The sequence below is a fragment of the Mercenaria mercenaria genome, chromosome 7 (genome assembly GCF_021730395.1).
Source record: "Mercenaria mercenaria strain notata chromosome 7, MADL_Memer_1, whole genome shotgun sequence".
Lineage (NCBI taxonomy): Eukaryota > Metazoa > Mollusca > Bivalvia > Venerida > Veneridae > Mercenaria > Mercenaria mercenaria.
In genome coordinates, this window is record NC_069367.1 from 67,628,410 (window position 1) to 67,647,691 (window position 19,282).

Below are 19,282 nucleotides of genomic sequence, written 5' to 3' on the forward strand. Positions count from 1 at the left end.
TGGTAATTTATCTTCCATTGTGTACCAGTCACATTTTTTCAATACATCAAATCTTAGAAAAACAACGCGTAGTTTATAGTTATTTCAACGTTACACAAAAATCTTGCTTGAACTTCCCTGGTGAAGTTCCGTTCTAGATTACAAAACCATTCTGATTGGCTGTTGTGAAAATGTATGTCAATCGTCATTTTACTACACGTGTTCGCTAAAATGTGAAAATGCAGCATAAATGTGCAAAATGAATAAAATAAACAGAACAGATGAAGACCAATGTACGATTTCAAATTAAAGGTCATATACAAGATGAATTTCATTCATCATTTCGAGTTTTAGTGTAAAATTGTGATTTTTTTTTAATTCTGTTTTTGTTTGTGTACGTTTCGCCAAACATGTGCACACTGCCGTGACCTCTAGACCGGATCTTCATTAGGGAAGGTCAAACAAGTTTTTTCAGTAACGTTGACGAAAACATAAAATATGTTGATAATCTCAGCAATATGGAATATTGAGACAATGTGACTGGTGCACGATGGAAGATAAATTATCGCTTGTTCAATATACTAGGTACCCATTCACCGAACTGCGCGTTTAAGTTGAGAAATGTACGATTGAAACGGGTTAGTGCACTTTCCCGTTCATGACCATGGTTTTTATAGAATACCTAGGGGTAGGGTATAACACGTACGGAGGCATTTTCTTTCTGATCTGGTGCCAGTGCACTGGACAAGGCGTATGTTCTCTTTGACGATTTGATAGAAGACATTGTATCTGAAGTGATTCGCACTCTTGATTCAATTTGGTTAAAATGACTGTTACTGCAGACAATAGGTAAGTACCGGTACCGGTACAGTATAAAAACACTGGTTACGGTACCTGCCTGCCGATACATAATCGAAATATTGCTGAAGAACGGCGCTAAATACAAATATAGTCTGAGCAGTAGTGTGACTTGTTGTTGTTTTGGGGAAAAAACAGGAAAACGCATTTAACCATTGTCACTTTTATTAGTGAGCTATAAGATAATAATGATATTTATACAATATATAAAATTACAGTTCTCTTTAAAGTACGAATAACAGCTAAAACACTAACGTCAAGAGCTAACTAAATTCATGGATATTCAAAATGTTTTGAAAATACTTACATTTTTTCGTATTCAAATATCTTTTTTAAATATGAATTACCGTTTAAATGACATGTCGTTTTAATAGCGGTGAAGCGATGTTCAAAACTTTTAGAAAAAAAAACAACACTAAGTTAAGCGTTTATAGTAAACCCATTTTATTTCGAAATAATAATTAAAAGTAATTGATAAATTGCTTGTTTTATAACTTTTCCATTGATCAAACAAATATTGATATAATTTTTGTTTTAAGAAAGTTTAGGCCGTTAGAAAAAACATCGCTGTTTACAAAAAAAACATGGACGTTCGGCGTCTGCCCAACGAATTTGCCCAATGAATTTCAGTGTGACCACTTTTGCAGAAAGTCCATCCTGTGAAGTCACTCATATATATTTGATCTTAAGTTATTATTATCCCCTGCCGATGAAATCGGGAGGGGGTTAATGAAATGGCGTTGTCCGTGCGTGCGTGCGTCCGTCCGCAACCATTTCTCAGTAACTAGCAGGTAGAATTTCATGAAACTTGAAATAAACATGAACCAACATACTGCGATGATGCCCGTCAAGTTTTTTTTGGATTGGTCAATTTCCCTTAGAGTTATTGCCCTTGATTTAATGAAAAATCCACGTCTGCAGCCATTTCTCAGTAACAAGCTGGTAGAATTTCATGAAACTTGAAATAAATATGAACCAACATACTTCGATGATGCCCGTCATTTTTTTTAATTGGTCAATTTTCCTTAGAGTTATTGCCCTTGATTTAATGAAAATTCCACGTCTGGAGCCCCTTGACTTGGTCACATCCCCTCCCTCTCCCCCTTTCCCCACCCCCCCCCCCACAAAAAAAAATCATTCTTTATTTTAAATTTATTTCAAACCTTCCATGAATATTTATCAACATGCAAAGTTGTACCTTTCCCCCACCTGGCTACTCACAGCCAGTCATGCCCACCACCACGATCATGCATCAACCCCCACCCCCTCCCCAACATTTTTTTCTTTCATTTTTTATTTTCCATCAATATTTATAATCAACATGTGAAGTTTTGTACCCTCACCCGGTCTCCACCACCCATCCCGCCGCCAGCCATGTTCAAGATAACTTACTTGATTGTGCTCTCTTAAGGACATCTGTTCTTTTAAGTTCAAATGTTCAAATGTACATGTTAAACAGCAACACATGTTGCCAAACTACACGAAGACAATATTTCATTCTAGTTACACTTCAAGCTCACATTTCAAATAACTCCATTTAATTCTAAAAGCTTAGCTTATTATAGTACACATATTCCATTCAAAATAATTTCATTACTCGGGATCAACATAACATACATTTATTATATACACTTAAAACATTCATTTTCTGTTAAATTGATTTTGACTAATGAAATTATGCTTCTTAGTAACGTTTTGCCGGATATATTTGTTTGCCATTCCTCACCACAAACCCTTTCGGCGGGGGATACCAATTCATCGAATTTGCTTGTTGGACTTTGCTGGAAGAAGTTATCTGACAGCGAATGAGTTGTCAAATACATCTATATTATATGTCATCAGGAAATGTTTATATATAATAAAATGAATTCATTTCCACTGTATCAGTATGAATTTAGATATCGTATATCATATATAAAAACAAGCAAAAACTTCAATATTACCTTGAAAATGACTTATCGCCAACTTTAGCTCGACTATTCAAATAATTGGTAGAGTTATTGAACTCGCCGTGCATCGGCGTCTGTGTCCCGATCTGGTTAAATTTTTGTTTGTAAGCTAGTATCTCTGTAATCACCTTAGGGAATGGATTGAAACTCCGCACACTCCTCACTTACACTGCACAAGTTGCATTTCTCTATTTTGCTTTTCTACAAAATCATGACTGTTTCAACTTAACAATTTTGTGGTTAAGTTTTTGTATGTAAGCTGGTATCTCAGTACCCACAAATGGGAATGGATTTAAACTTTACGAACTTATCCACTGTCATGGGCTGATATGCATTACACAGGTTCCATAACCCCGTTTTACATTTTTATAAAATTATTCCCCTTCTTTAATATTCATTCAATTGACAAGTCTGTTGAATAGTCGAGCGTTGCTGTCCTCCGACAGCTCTTGTTGTAATCCTACAATTCGTTCATAGTTCCTTTTAACCTAGTTTTATACAGGTGCATAAATAAATGCCAGGTAGGATTATTATTTGTATCATTGATTATTCACTTGAACTATATTTATTAGACATTATTACTTTTTATCTTACCTGGGCACAAAATGCTCAAAGTGAACTGCTGTGGTCACCTTGTGTCATTCTAGCAAGTTTAATTATAATACACCAGAGGTGACAATTTTCATGCAAACCTTATGAAACATTGTCATAAAGAATGCTTCTAGAAATCTTGATGAGAACGATACTGGGTCATCTGGGGTCAAAAAACCAACCATGTCAGTAAGCCAAAAACAAATGGAAAGCCTTTGTTAAGAATATAGAGTCGACATTTTATACCCAAGCTTAATGAAACCATAGACAAAACCGTATTGAAGTTCAAGTGACAATGATTTGTTACTGATCTGAGATCTAGTCAGATTATTTAGGTAATAATATATAGATCGTTTTGCTATATAATATCTAGATTGTTTGGTTATATTGTCTAATAAGCTAGGTCAAAACAGAAAAAAATGTTACAACTTAAAAGGCCACATTTTCTAAACGATATAAATGAAGCGTTGTGTCTCCATGAAATCGAAACATCTAGTACCAAGGTAGGTCAAATCACAGAAACACTCTGTTAACACACAAGCTGTAACATTTTCTACGTGATATCCACGAACCTGATAATATTATAATAAGTGTCTTTATGAAGTTTAGGTTAAATTTGAAACTGGGTCTTTTAGGGTGAAAAGCTAGATTACGACCTCAGAGAATAGAGAAAAACATGTCAATACTTTATCAAAATTAAAGGTGGTAAGTTAACTAAAGTTCCCTTTTCCTCTCTTGGAAAAGATGGAAACTTCTGTCCGGGCACAAAGTCAAATCATAGAAAGTAACACTTTATGGAACCTGGTCATAATGTTTAAATCAAGTTTAGAACTAATGTATCTGGGTTGTTGTAATGCTGGTAATTTATTTCAGTAGGCCAACTTGTACCACTTGACAGAAATACTTGGTTTTTAGCATCTATCAGATTTACTGAAATGAATCTTCACATTGGCTTCTCAAGCGGAAGTTCTTGATTCAATCCCCAGTGGAGGATCCACTCAAATTTATTAAATATAACCTTTCGAATATTACTTTAAATCGAAGTTCCCTTGGTGCTTTACAAGGAAAACTTCAGGAAATGGAGCGTATTTTGCATAGAAGTTGCCCGTGTGAACAGTTGGTGGTGACTATTAATAAAGTTAAATACATACCAAATCAAATATGTTGGATCTTTACTGTTAGAACATGCAGAAAGGAACACACGACATTTATTACACATTTCTATTCTTATATTTTAGAGCAATAAATCATAAAGCTTGAACTGTGTAAGTAAACGCAAAGTTATACTAAATCTTCGGTATTTACATCACATACTATTATGATCAGAAAAATATATCTATAAGAACACTGTATGAATGTTTGCATTTACAATACTTTAAAATCAATATGTACACTATGCTGTTGAAATCATTCGATGTAATTATTCGCTATTACCTTATTATACATATAAGCATATTTAAAATATAAGCAAAGTGTCATGGCCCGTTGGCAACTGGAAACACAAGAAACTGGTTTCCTGGTGCAAATATTTATACATATCCAAGGTACAACAATGTTTATAATATCTGGTTACACTTGAATTTTTTATCATGGTTTTATATCTGACGCATAACAAATGGTTGAGAATGAAAGATACATTAGAAAACATTTGACGTATGTAAAAAAAAAATGAATACATTTTGTATGTGAACTTAACAAAATTCTAACCAGGAGCTTTCAGTAATAGAATTTTATTTTTGAAAGACCCTGAAATGTATTTAAGGGTTCATTGTTCAACTCGAGTAAATTTATTCCAGAGGGTGCATGCTTCATTGGTATTTCTCGTTTTTAATGGAGATTGCAAAATGACCACATGCAGGCTGAGATCCAGACTGAACGGAACTTTATCAATTGGTGTTTAAATAATTATTTTAGTTCTAATCAAACTAGTTTTGGCTTTCGAAAAATTGGTTTGTAGAAGCTGAAAACTACTGAAACATGCACTGGGAACAGCTGCCGTTTTGGCACGAGTACTCTTGATGTTTAGTTATATATTTATTTATTCTGTTGAGTTTAACGTCACACCGACACAGGCGACATTTCAGCTTTGATGAAGGAAGACCCGTGAATGATTTCATCACGAGCGGGCACCTGGATAGAACCACCGACCTCCCGTAAGCCAGCTGGATGGCTTCCTCACATGAAGAATTCAACGCCCCGAGTGAGGCTCGAACCAACATCGATGAGGGGCAAGTAATTTAAAGTCCGCGACCTCAACCACTTGGCCACGGATGCCCCGTTTAGTTACGGGATTGTCTACTTTCATTCAAATTTCCCGGATATACATGTATGCGCATGTAGCAAACTAATGCCAAAAATGTAAACTAAACTTTGCTTAAATATGACAATACTTTTAGTGTTTTTTTTTGGACGGGTCACTTCTAAAATTTGTAAACATGCCTTATTATGCAATCAATGTTTCATGATATAATATTACCATTAGTTTGTTACAATGTTCAATGGTACGTTTCTTTTGATTTCAAACATTCTACTACATGTGACACCTCCTGTTGGAAATGTTGCTTAGTGTACATTATACTGAACTACACTATTTGAATATGGTAAAGGTTGCAATATATTCTATGAAACCCCTTTAAACCGGAACCCTATCAAAGGCAAAAACACTCTCAAACCAGAACATTTTGGTCAACTTGACTTAACCTTTCCAGTTAAAACTGCTTTCTGTTTGTAAAGCTATTCATTCGCAGAAAGTTTGATCATTTAAACACTCGTATTTACCCGATTTTGCATGAGTGAGTCTCTAATTATACTAGTATTAATTTCAATTTAAGTGTCAATATTCATTAGATTTAATTTCAAAACATTTTTAGAGTTCTGTCAGTCGCAGCATAATATTATAACGATATCTCTTGATTGTAGACTGTTCAAATTGAATGTTTTTCGCCGTATTGATATCTCTTTAATGTTTTTTGTTCGATTCGAAATTCACCTTGTTATCTGTTATCCACCACTGCGATATCTGTTCAAATCAAATTTCAACATGTTATTCGCCATAACGGTAACTAATTAATGTAGATTAATAAATCTAATTTTGCCATGTTTTTCGCCATGAAAATATCTCTTTAATGTAGATTGTTAAAATCGAAACTCGCCATGTTATTCACACTAACGCTATCTCTTTAATGTAGATTATTCAAGTCGAAATTTGCCATGTTGTTCGCCTCCTCAGAGTATGCAGCATAGTCTGCACCATCCATCTCCCTCGCAAGTTGATTACCATCTGTTAGACGATGATGCTCTCCACCAATATCAGCGTTACATTCAGGACATTTTCCACGCTGTGTAGCTCCACCACATTCTCCAATAGCATAAATATGATCTGAAACATATCATAACTGATAATAAAGCAAGAACTATGTCAGGTCAAACAATTTTTTTTCTTTTGAACTTTGTAACGTTCTTTAAAACTTTAAATATAGTCAATAATTTAACGTTCTTTAAAACTTTTTAATATAGTCAATAATTTAAAGTCCAATTAAATATTATTCCCCGTGTTCATTTTTTTTTTGTCATTAGACTCATTACTAATACATTTACGCCTGACGCATTTTAAGACAAGTTAAGAATGCTTTAAATGGATTGTTTTAACCCATATAATATCTGCTAAATTAGAATTCTAATTTCTATAGTTAAGTTTTAGTATCAAAAGTATCATGCATGGTATTAGACAGTGTTTCTGCGGAATGTTTTTTATTTTTGCAGTTAAGAAATATATGAAAAAAATAACAAGGATAAATATCCAACAGGGAAAGCCACGTTCCAAAAATGCAGCCTCCGTAAACCGCAACCCAGCACACGGACGTGCACATGACTTACAGACACTCTCACACCCAAAGCAAACACACGAGGACAAAACGAACAGATAAAGGAACACACTTGGGCACCGCCATGAAAAAACACCACTGGGACGTTTAAAACGGTTTATGGTGCACATAACCTCACTCGTACCCCCTTATTTTTCCAAAGTCACTAAACAGTGTAAATAAAAGTTATTCCCGCTAGGTGAATCCCTAACACACGCAATGTCAACGGAAGGCATGCTATATTAAACACAGAAATGCTCTTGTAAAATACAAAGCATGTTCTAACGAAACAAAACGGCTTGTTTAGGTATCGGTTGCAATCTTTATACTGTATCAATAAGTAGTTTTTATAACGTTTTAAAAGAAACTTCATTTTTAACAGACACAAAAAGATTTTACTTACTGTTTGGGCATTTAAACCAATGTCCTTTTGTTAGTCCCATGGCTTTAATGATCTCTAGTCTTTCATCTTCAGATATACAAGGACCCTCAATTTTCAAAGTCTGAGAGACACGCTCAAAACATTCATGTACTTCTGTTCCTTTGTCAGCAGTGAATCTGCTCTCCTCTAAAACCAGTAGTTCCATTTTTTCTATATCGGATTTTGCGTCTGCAACATTCTTAGCAGACTTAGTAGCTCGTCTTAGTTTCAAAAGCTTGACATATGCCTTTGCCCTTTCAATTTCCGACATAAAGTCTTCAATCTCTTGATCAGTCAGGCAATTTCTCGGCTGCAATATATTTGGAAGAAGTTCCTGAAGAAATGAAATCAAATCCTTTTCAGCTTTTGGTTGCGATGTTTTTAGACTTGGTAAACATTCTATTTTTTGTCTGACATCTATAATCGCCACAGCAATTCTTTGCTGGTTCTGTATTGTCAACAGTTGCTTTTCTGTGTAGAATCTTGTCTTACGTAATTCATCTAGTCTAATCCCAAGTTCGTTTTTACATAGATCCATGTAATATTGATACTGTTGTAATCTCTTTGTCTCATCTGGGCTTAAACGTCCTGCTCCAGTGCCTGCGCGCAAATCAGTTCTGTTCTTAGGACTAATCGCATCAACTTGACGTTTTACTGTTTCATATATTCTGAAATTTCCTATTATTTCTTTTTTTACGCGTTCAATATCTTTTAGCGTACGGTTTACTATTTTTCCATATCGTAAGCATTTACGGATAGGCGTCTTACATAAAGGACAACATTTCAGCTGAATCCCTTCATCCACATTAACGATCAACATGTATTTGTCCATGGCCTTGGTCTCAAATATATGACTGCAGTCTTCGAGAAGGACAAACGTTGCGTCTGGTTCATCTTCGTCTCCAAAAAAGATCTCTGTTACCTGTTCCTTATCACATATTCTGCAAAGCGGTGGACATGGTTCTCCACAAAGTCCTATGCATTTATGTTGACATTTCAAAGTTTTGTTGCAGGCTCTGTTACATCGAAGTCGGTTACAGGGTTCACTGCACAGTCTAGTACATTTGTAATGAGAACACTCCCAAATACAAGGTTCCTTGCATGGGATACACCGCTCTCCACATCGTTTGGTGCATTTGCTATGAACACACCTGTTTCTACATGGTTCAGTGCAAGGGGGGCAATTATCGCAATAATCTTTGCACTGATGGCTACAAATAAGGTTACGGCTGCAAACTTGGCGGCAGGGCTGGTGAACGCGTCCATTAAAACATGTTCCGCATGTTCCACTGCAGATATGCTCGCATTTTAGGATTGTCTCACAAGGAGATGGACAGAGCTTTGACTCGGCCTCCCAGCAGCATATTGTTGAAATGTGTCCGCACGGCCATGTGAAATGTATTTTCTCTGAACATCTAGAATGGTTGCCGCCACATATGTTTTGACATTTATGGCCACATTTTAGTTTCTTTTCGCATGGTGCTTTGCATGAAAACAATTCCGGGTTCATTGCGCATGGTACTTGCTGAGAATGTCCACATTTGGGCACAGTCTTCGTAACTAGTTCCTTACAGGGACGACATTCCATATAACATTTGTCCGGACATATGTGTTGAAATTCACATAATGTTTTTGTGCACGGTTTTTGGCATTTAATAGTTTCATGCCTCTGATCAAGCACGTGGCAATATTTCTCACATTTATGGCCACACTGTAAACGTGCTTCACATATTTTCGAACATCCACCTTCTGGAGCATTTCTAAATTCTTCAGGACTTTTTACTACAATAGCTGATTCATTTGGATGGTTCTGGCAATACAACTTTAGTCCTTCTCCAAAATAACCCTTTTCTTTCATATCGTCTGAGATTTGTTTCCATAATGTAGAATGTGTGGCTAGGTGGTCGAAGTTACCAAGAACGTAAAACCCGACCTTAGCACGTGACAATGCCACACATATACGGTTTTCTGTTTGGAGAAATCCAATTTTCCCGAAATCGTTACTGCGCACTAGAGAAAGAATAAGTATTTCATTCTCTTCGCCTTGATAGTTGTCTACAACAGTGAGTTTTACTCCTTCAAATTCTTCTCTTGGCATCAGATTCCTAATGCATATTAGTTGGCCTGTATAGGTTGTTAACAAGGTTATATCGTTTCTCGTATAGCCCTGTAGCAGAAGGTATCGGCACAATGCCACTGCGTACTCCGCCTCCTTTTGATTAGAGTAGCTCTTAATGTCTTTGTTTGAATTTTCTGAGTGTGTATGATTGATCAGGAACAGATTTGTTGAAATTCCCTTCACATTTGGGTACGTTTCAACATGTTCATGATCCTTGAGGTCTGGATAGATATGTCTCATTATACTGGAAATTTCTGGTCTCATTCTATGTTGTAGTTCTAGACTGTTGAAAGGCATGTCATTTGTAACCATCCGTTCGAAGAACGATACGTCAAGGTGATATTTCACAGCCAGTTTGTAAACCGTAGGATTTGGTCTAAGTTGTTTGTGATCTCCAATGAGTATCAGATGTTCACATTTCTTGCTCAGAGTCGTAATTATATGAGCCTCTAAGACCTCTGCAGCCTCTTCAACAACTATGATTCTTGGACCAATATCACGCAGAACTGATTGATATCTTGCCGCTCCAGATGTCGTCATTCCTATGACAGCAGCCTGTCTCATAATCTCCTTATCTCCTTGTGCTGAGGCTTCCTGATATCGTTCTGATGCTTCTTCAAAGTCTCTTCTTTTCTCCTCTATTTTGTCATAAATCTTCGTGCATAACTTTTGAATCCAAAGGCGGTATAATCTCCACTTGGTATGATGATTCAGTCTCCACACGTCTGGAATAGTTTCAGCTTCATGTTCACTCATAATATCATTATCAGATATCTTAGCAATGATTGTCGATTTTAAATGCTTCAGATACTTTGCATTTAATGTCTTTTCTCCATCCGTGCTCTTCTGCGCAGCCGCCTTAGTGTTCGGAACAAAGAATGCCACCTGCTCCTCGCGAATGTTGTGTATTTTTGATTCGCTGTCTGCTGTTAACTTCACTTCATCTCCAATATCGATCATTCTTTCTCTCATTCTCCTTGTCGCGTCATCTTCCACTCGGATTAATTTGGTATGCTTACCATTCTTCCCACTTAAAACCTCTTCCATGCATTCTTTCTGTATGTAGCCTATTCCAAGCCATTTACCAATATATGAAAACTCATCTTTCTTTTTCTTGCCACGAAACCCATTAACTAGATTATTGTATAATCTCTTGCCCATTTCTGGTAATAGGACATTCTCTGTCACTATCTCCGACCGGTACATCTGTATTTTTGCGGCCCAAAATTGAACTAATTCTGAATGAATATTTAGGTCACGCAATGCCTCTCTTTTTCTAATTTGTAATCTTCCGAGCTCTGTCTTTGGTCCATGATGCACTTGACGATGCCGTTTCAAATTGAAAGCTTCAAGGGAGGCAGAACTACTTCTTCCACCTACACGCAAAACATCACCTTTAAAAAATTTCACGATCCCTTCCACAAACTGATCCAAAGCATGGTTAGTATAGCATACTATCAACATCGGGCGATTTTTCGTTTTAGTCCCCGCCCAAGCGGATTTGTTATGCAGAAGAGCTTTGACAATCTGTAAACCGATGTACGTTTTGCCAGTCCCCGGAGGACCTTGAATAATTGCTAACTCGTTTGTAAGAGCAGTTTGGACAGCTTTATACTGGGAATTATCCATATGAAGCAATTCATTTGACGGCCACATGATGTGATTTGTGACTGGAACAGCTTTTGCCACGTTTGATGCACGTGAAAATGTCGCTCTAGATTTTGCTTTGACACGGTTTCCTAGGCTTGGTGAACAAAGTTGCCTACTTTCTTGTAACACGATATTGTTGTCAACTAGTGGTCGCAAGTCGTAAGTTGTTTCGGGTGTTAAGTAAGCCGGTGGGTTTGTTACCTTTTTACAACCTACAATGTATTTTTCAAACGGAAGATCTCCATCTTTGATAGACTGAAGACTTGAAAGTACATGTCTGTAAGATTCAAAATACCCGGTCGTTTCCGCCATTCTAAACGTTTTATGGAGAACATCGTGCGTTGTCAGTTCTTCCTGCTCAAAATGAACTACGAAAAACCCGTTCTTGATATCTTTCTCTTCTCTTTCCACCACAGTCGCAAGGAAAAAGTCGTTAAAGTCCTTATCTGTAAGGCACACCATGGAACCGTATATAAGCCTCTTACTGAATTTCCAGTTTGTCCGTTTCAGACTTTCGGTCATTTCTAACAGTAATTTGTAACAAAGACCTTTGTCTGTAACAACGGGTGAGTGGACTCTTACATTTTCGTATACCTTAATATCAAGATGTCTTAGATTTGGTTTGTCTTTTCGTTTGTTTCTTTTCTTGTCCGTCGTTACTAATCTGATGTAATCTGCCATCCCTTCCCGCAAAGGTCCAACAAAATCTTCTCTCAACAAACGAAATTGTACATCAAGGTAGTGTTCTAAATCTTCATATTCCCCATCTGTTTTGTTTGGTCGGAGAAATGGTCTTACAGCGCCTGTTATTTCGCCTGGGCTTGGTGATACTGGATATTGTCTGAAATCATTTGGAGGGCTCTTATCCTGGTTTCTGCCTAGATATTGTTTTTGGTCTGTTTCTATATTTTCTTTATGTTCTGTTAAACGTTGGTATTCTGATTTAAGGTCATCATTGGCTATACTGTTTTTATCAAGTGTATTTATAACCTGACCGAGCAAGGCGTGTATTCTTAGAAACACGCTTAAAGATGCTGGATTCCTTATTGTCTGTTCAATAATAATGCTAACTATATTCTTTAGCACTTTCTGGACATTTTCTCCTCTTGTCTGTCCACTAGTTACTTTTATCAGCAAATCTACTACGTATTTCATCAGTGTTTCAAAGAATCCAATTTCTTTTAACGTTTCAAATAGACGTATCATAAGCGATGGTGTTGTTCGTGACTTAAACGCCTCTGCTAAAACCCGAAGAAACACTTCCAGAAAATCCTCCTCCTTTGACGTCCTTAAAATACAATCTTTCAAAGATTGCGGAGTTCTTGTCAGCTCAGAAACAATGTAACCTGCATCTTTTCCCATCAGCTTTTTCAAAAATGGAAATCCTATTACCTTACGGCTATTTGTATTGTTTTCCAGACCTTTTTCAGTGAACGTGTTATTGGTGTTTTCAACAGCTCGATCTGGTATTCTTACTTGTTTTCGACACCCATCAATTTCTCCACCATATTGAACTGCATAACCATTTGATCGCGCAGAAAATTCTTCATTTTCTGCCGTATCTTCCTGTGCGCCTTCTCTGTATTCATCGGAAGAAAACATATAGGACAAGTGATCTTTCTTCGTTGTATCTCTTTTACATCTATGTGCCTTGCGATTATTCCCTCTGTCTCTGTCAGTTTTCTTTCCATGTCCTTTATATGACTTGGTATGGCATGGTCCTTCATCGTGATCCGCCTTGACTCTTCTATTTCCTGCTGTTGATGGAAGTTTCCCTTCGACGGAATCAGGTTCATGGCGTTTGCGTTCATTTCTTGCTTTTATAAAATCAAGGTTTTGTCTTCTTCGACCTCTTCCTCTCCTTGACGCTGATGAGCGACTATATTCAAATGAGCTCTTGTCATTTAGATCTGTATTCTCTGGTCGGGTACTGTAATATAATTTAGAATTGTATGGATCAGAATTGTCTTGTGCAAGTCTTGATCTATCGTCTGCGCTGCAATTTGTGGTTTCAACTCTGATTGAAAAATAAAATTCAGTTTGATTTAGTAAATGACAATGTTTAATTATGTTACTTCCAGACAAACGATTAAATTTTAGTTCTTGTTATCTACAATGAAGAGGTACTAAATGATTGATCAGGAAAACAATTAACGGTAAAATGCAGCACTGAATAATTGTTCTTGACTAACAGTCATAATTTTGTTGAAACTTCCCGAAATTGCACCACCATGGTTAGAAATGATCTTACAGTTTAATGTGCTTCCTACAAAACCCAAACTTTCATTGTTTTTAGTTCAGTATGCTTCTAACAGTTAAACGTCCATCGCTTGCAGTTCAGTTCGCTTCTGTCAGACACTACTACTATTTACTACAGTTGATTTGCATAATTCGAACGCTACCTCACACTCGAACTTGTCGTTAGGTCTCAGCAAAATCCCTATATAATGGATCATTTTCTATGGCTACCGATAATTCAACAAATCTTTTCGGTTCAGTCGAGTTTGAACAACCAATGTTCTACTGTATATTTTAATGTGTTTTTAAAGTAATGTATTTGTACACATAAAGATTTTAATATAGATTTTGCATCATTGAAAAATCATACTGAGGGTAAATCATTGAATAACAAATGTCAGTAGATAAAAATAATGTATTAAATTGTCAATTCTAAGGCAAAGAAATACTAAAAATTTTATATGACATAACGGTCTACTACAAGTTTTCAGTAATTAGTGTGCCAAGATCTATGTTGGAAAGCTGTTGGAATAATTTTACAGAAAAAAGGCTCGGAAAAGTAGACCTCTACACAGTTGTATGCTTTCCTGTTTCGTCTTTTGGATGAGTGTCAAAAGATTAAATTTCTGTACTCTTTCGGAGGAATACGTAGTTATTCATTCAGCAAAATATATATAAAAATTTGTAAGTACTGGCTATGCATACTGGTAGATGTATGTATGATGAATTAAGGATTAAGTTAATAACTTCTAAATACTTCTTCTTTTTCAGCTCAGCACATTTGTATTGCTTTGATGGAATTATGTCTCTATTTTGTATTGCAAAAGTTTTTCATATGTGTTGTCATAATATTAGCCAATTTCATTTTATGCGTGACCTCTAAAATTGTATAATGTAAATCATGTTTAACAATGTACCTGTAGTGTACTCGTTAAATAAACTTTCTGTTCTGTTCTGTATTTCAATTTATTGGTTACTATATACATTGAACACTGTAATTATTGTTGTCACTTTATCATTTTTTACCGATTAAAATTAAAAAAAAATGTTAGGAATTAAGTTATATCAAATGTAAACAAAAAATCACTAAGTTTATCTACATAATATATGTCTTTGGCCTGCCTGATAACCTTGATTCATAAAGTACGAGTAAGTACGATTATCTGACGATATCACGTGAACATTTGCTCGAGACATCGCAACGTCGCTTTGATTTTTGGGTCTCGATCGCTACATATAAAATGGGTCAGAAATTTAGCTGGATATTTTATAATTCAAGGGCTTATCATTTTGAAAATCTGTTTTTCTTTTCCTTATGTTAATGTCCTTATGAAAAAATGATATTTATGACGGTTTTCACTATCATGAAATAGTCGTTTCCTAACGTAAATTTAAGATTAACAGAGACACATGGAAAGACGATGTTCTTATTAACATAAAACAAATGAAACAGATATGTTAAGAAATATAACACATGTCTCAACAATGCGGCGGTTTGACAATTAAATTTGAAAGTACAACACTAACCTGTCGGATTTAGCACTAGTTAAAACATCAGTTACAGTTTCATTTCCTTCAAATGAGAACTGTACGTTTTCTGAGCCGAACTCGAAGTTACCAAACTGCACATCAACTGTTGTCGTCAACTGTCCCGGCATCTCTACCGCTGATACTGGGATCTGTTAAAACATGGTAAAAAACGCTGTGTAAATACCAGATACCCCGTTTTTCTTTTTCTGTTCTTTTTTTCACACAAATAACGGAGAACATTATTACTGAATACTCTTTTTTCAGGTAAAATTATTTCAAATTTACATGTAAATTTTATAAAAATTGAAAAAAAAATAGTATAAGCAATAAGATTTTAATTGATTTAGAGGACATGATTACTAAATGAATTATTTTATAAGAGGGTCGTGCTCATTTGACCTTTATCTTTAGACCTTGAAATCATGTCTAAGTTTTAGGCAACTTTTCTTTAAGTATAAAACACATTCATTTAGAAGTATGTTGGAGGTTTTACCCAGGATACCCTGAAATCCCGAAAATAAGCCGCGGCTTATTTTTGAGTCCGGCGAACTTTTGAGTATATATATCTTGTAACGGTTTAAATTCCGCGTATTTTCGAGTACCAAAATACCGCAGATACGGATATCATATTGTTTGAGTTTTTAGTAAAAACATCGACGTCTATCAATTATACTTCTTACATACCTGATTTGTTATAATTTCTTAATGACAGTATTTCGAGGCTAACAGAAAATTATCCATTAAAAATATTTGTCTAGCCTAACAAACAAATACACCTATGATTTAATCGCCCAACGACACAATACATGATAAATTGCAATGTTTTAAGTGGCTTTCAATCTGAAGTATGTTTTATTGCTATTACATGTGGAAATAAATCTGCTACGTACAGGTTGATAATTTTTGCTATCTTATATGGTACCTAACAAGGTCATTGATACTATTTCTGATACAAAAAAATATAAAATAAAAATGGACGGCTAATTTATGAGCCCTTTTTGCCTGTACTGAAATGGTGGCTTATTTTCGAGACAAAACCGGCTTATTTTCGGGATTTCAGGGTATTACCCAAACACAAAAACTGAGAGGACCTCAACATTGGTGAAGGAACGTTATCTTAATAGGTAGTATAAAATGCATGTAGAAATAACACACCTTTAAGTCTTACACTTTTGGTGGCTGTCTTTAATGTGGTCTAACATATCCGACATGATAAAACATAACTTTAATTTTCTGTAAAAAGATGCTGTAAAACTGCTGAACCTACTCTTACCAAAAATGTTTTTAAGACAATTAATTTTATCACTCAAAAGTAATGTATATAGGCTTACACACAGCTTTTATGTATCTTTTTCAGCTGATACATAATCCATTAAAATATTGCCATTCAGAACTTAATTTTAAGACGTCCTGTAGACAAAGAAAAAAAGATTTATAGTATACCTTTGATAGCGGTGGTGACTTTGATCTTTGTGGCGTCTGTTCCTGTTGCGACATTGCTTATTGAGAAACAGTAGATGCAGTAATGATATTGGAGGGACCTTCAACAGCTCACTACTTCCCGTAAAACTTCCTTTTAAGAAAATTATTACTAGCCAGACTGGTTCCTGAAATATTACTGAGGATGTTCACCACGCATACTTTATCTATTTAACATAGTACCGGTCAGGATAATCATTAGACACTTGTTCCCACAAAACTATTTCCAATTAATCTATTACCATTAAAAATGTTAGACTGGAACAAACATTTTCCTTCAGTACATTAGGTAGTACAAAGGTAGCATTAACATTGACTTCCCCCTACTGTGACTACATGCTTAAATAACATGCTACACAAATATAAGAAACTTCTTTAATGAAACTATCAGCCAGTTTTATGTATCAACTCTTTTATTAAACTAATATTTTCAATATGGTTTTGTTTCCAACAAAATAAAAATATAGACATACTTTCTGAACACTTAGCGAAGAGTTGAGGTTATAAAATTGTAAGAAAGTATTAACAATTATACATATTCTAAACATTTTTACCTGAGTAGTTCATTGACTGTCCACTTTCACTTTGAATAGATGATAACACATTGTGTTTATATACAAATGATTAACTTTATTTTTCAAAATTTCATTTTCTGAAAACCTAGCTGTATCACAAGCCGGACCCTAATACTAAATATAACATTGATGAAAAATATATATATTCAGTATATGGTTGAAAATATAGCTGGATGTATTGGTGTTGAGCTGCACGTCTACAATATCAACAAACAAAGTGTTTTATATCAACATGAAAATGCACAAAATGTGTTCCAATACTGGGTACTGGGTACTTTAGGAATTACAAAATTTGAAATTAGCTATTGTCCAGATATCACGCTCGGTAAAAGAAGTGACGTGGCAATAATCGTACTGTTTAAGAGCAAAAATAAAACGCAGAAAATATCTTTTAAAAAGTGCTTATCTTTACAAAAAGGGACTACAGCAAAAACGAAGAGGTTACGGTGGCACAGAGGTGACATGCACTACTCCTTCTATTGCAATTCTCTTTTCTTATGTCGTTCCCACGAGATACTAACTCGAAAGTAGTGGGAACGATATAAAAAGAGAAGTGCAATTAAAAAAATGTATTGCATTGAAAATCAAAGCCCTGAGAGGACTGTAGGCAAGCGTAGCTTAACCGGTATGCATTTTAATGGAGAAGCCAGGCAAGAAAACAATCCATCATTTTGCAATATTTCACTAAATGCTTCCAGTTTTTTTTCGGCGTTAGCTGAATAACATGGATTTTGACCTAGATTCTGTAGTAATCGGGACACGGAACAGGTGCGTGCTGAGAAGATAAACCATTTATTAAGTCTTAAATGACATTGCTTATCAGAAGGCACATATTAAATGGAACATATTTAGTAGTTTTGTTACCCTAAACTAAAATGATATATTCTAATTTAAAGATTTTAGTAATTTATCACCGCTAGAGAAATCGAAAGTAAACTTCTTTCCCCGTTGTGTACCTCGCTTATGGATGAATGAGTTGTGGCTGGTTGTAACTGTAGAGTCAGTGTACCAGGTGTCGCACACACGGCAAATTCATGTTCTTCGTGAAAATAAAGCAGAAAATTTAACTATTCTTTGTTATTATTTCACGAAACTGAGTTATTCCCTATATAATTTGACACCAGGGGTCTTTCCCCATTGGAGCCTCGCTCTTGCAAGTGCAGACAAAAACAATAACAACACCAATGGAGGCCAGTAGGTCAGCTGAAAATTTTTAAATTTCATGGAAATAATGACTATGCAAACAACAATAATGTGCAAATTAAATTTAAAAAGCCCACTGAGTCCTAATATTATTATGAAGTATTTACCATTTCCCAATATGTTTAACATTTTTTATCCCCAACTAAAGGGTTGATTTTTTGCTAATTTTTTTTAAATGAAAATAACATTCGTTGGTCATACTAGTAAAAAACTGGTTTATTGACATATACAAGTATTTTACAGCCCAATAATTGTCTGGTGAATTGATAGTGGGTTACTATGCAGATTTATCATAAAATTATTTCGAAATACCAGGACTACAATTTGACCTCTATCACTAAATATCCATTGATATTATAAAATATATTTCAGTAATATATTGAATAATATGCGATGTATTGGTGTTGATCTGCACTCTACAATATAAAAAAATTTTTATACAACCTGAAATGCACAGTGTGATCAATACTGGGTACGAGGTACTTAGAATTATAAAATATTGAAATTACTATTGTCCGTTCACGTCGTAAAAGAATTGAGTGGCAATAATCGTACTGTTAAAGCAAAAATTAAAGTCGAAATATCTATTTAAAAGTGTTATCTTAAAAATTGGGTTCTAAGCAAAAACGAAGATGTACAGGTGGCACATGAGGTGATCAATGACTACTCCTTCAATATGCAATTTCTTTTCTTATGTCGTCACACAATACTAATCTCAGAAAGTGTGGAACGATTAAAAAGTAGTAATCAATTTATAAAAATGTATTGATTGAAAATCAAACCTGAAGGACTGAGAAGTAGTTACGTAGCATTTTAATGGAGAAGCA

At 35.2% G+C, this 19,282-nt stretch overlaps 1 protein-coding gene across 2 annotated transcripts; it reads right to left on the minus strand.

The window, feature by feature from the left end:
- Positions 1-4,597: 4,597 nt before the first annotated feature.
- LOC123554008 (NFX1-type zinc finger-containing protein 1-like) lies at positions 4,598-18,513 on the minus strand. 2 transcript variants are annotated; one of them, XM_053548577.1, is made up of 5 exons: positions 17,232-18,513; positions 16,642-16,805; positions 15,196-15,347; positions 7,644-13,360; positions 4,598-6,756 (listed from the first exon to the last, which is right to left on the minus strand). In XM_053548577.1, exons 2-5 carry the CDS (start codon positions 16,693-16,695, stop codon positions 6,557-6,559), a joined length of 6,123 nt encoding a protein of 2,040 aa, XP_053404552.1. In that variant the 5' UTR covers positions 16,696-16,805; positions 17,232-18,513; the 3' UTR covers positions 4,598-6,556. The 2 variants fall into 2 exon arrangements, with proteins under 2 accessions (XP_053404552.1, XP_053404553.1); XM_053548578.1 differs by lacking the exon at positions 17,232-18,513 and having other exon boundaries at positions 16,642-17,037.
- Between the last annotated feature and the right edge of the window lie 769 nt (positions 18,514-19,282).

Bases quoted from the DNA above. Each gene is read 5' to 3' on its own strand.
- LOC123554008 (XM_053548577.1), bottom strand. From the start codon at position 16,695: ATGTCGCAACAGGAACAGACGCCACAAAGATCAAAGTCACCACCGCTA. The intron at 15,348-16,641 runs GTATACTATAAA...ATGTTTTAACAG, and splicing joins AGTCACCACCGCTATCAAAG to ATCCCAGTATCAGCGGTAGA. The intron at 6,757-7,643 runs GTAAGTAAAATC...GATATGTTTCAG, and splicing joins TTGGTTTAAATGCCCAAACA to ATCATATTTATGCTATTGGA.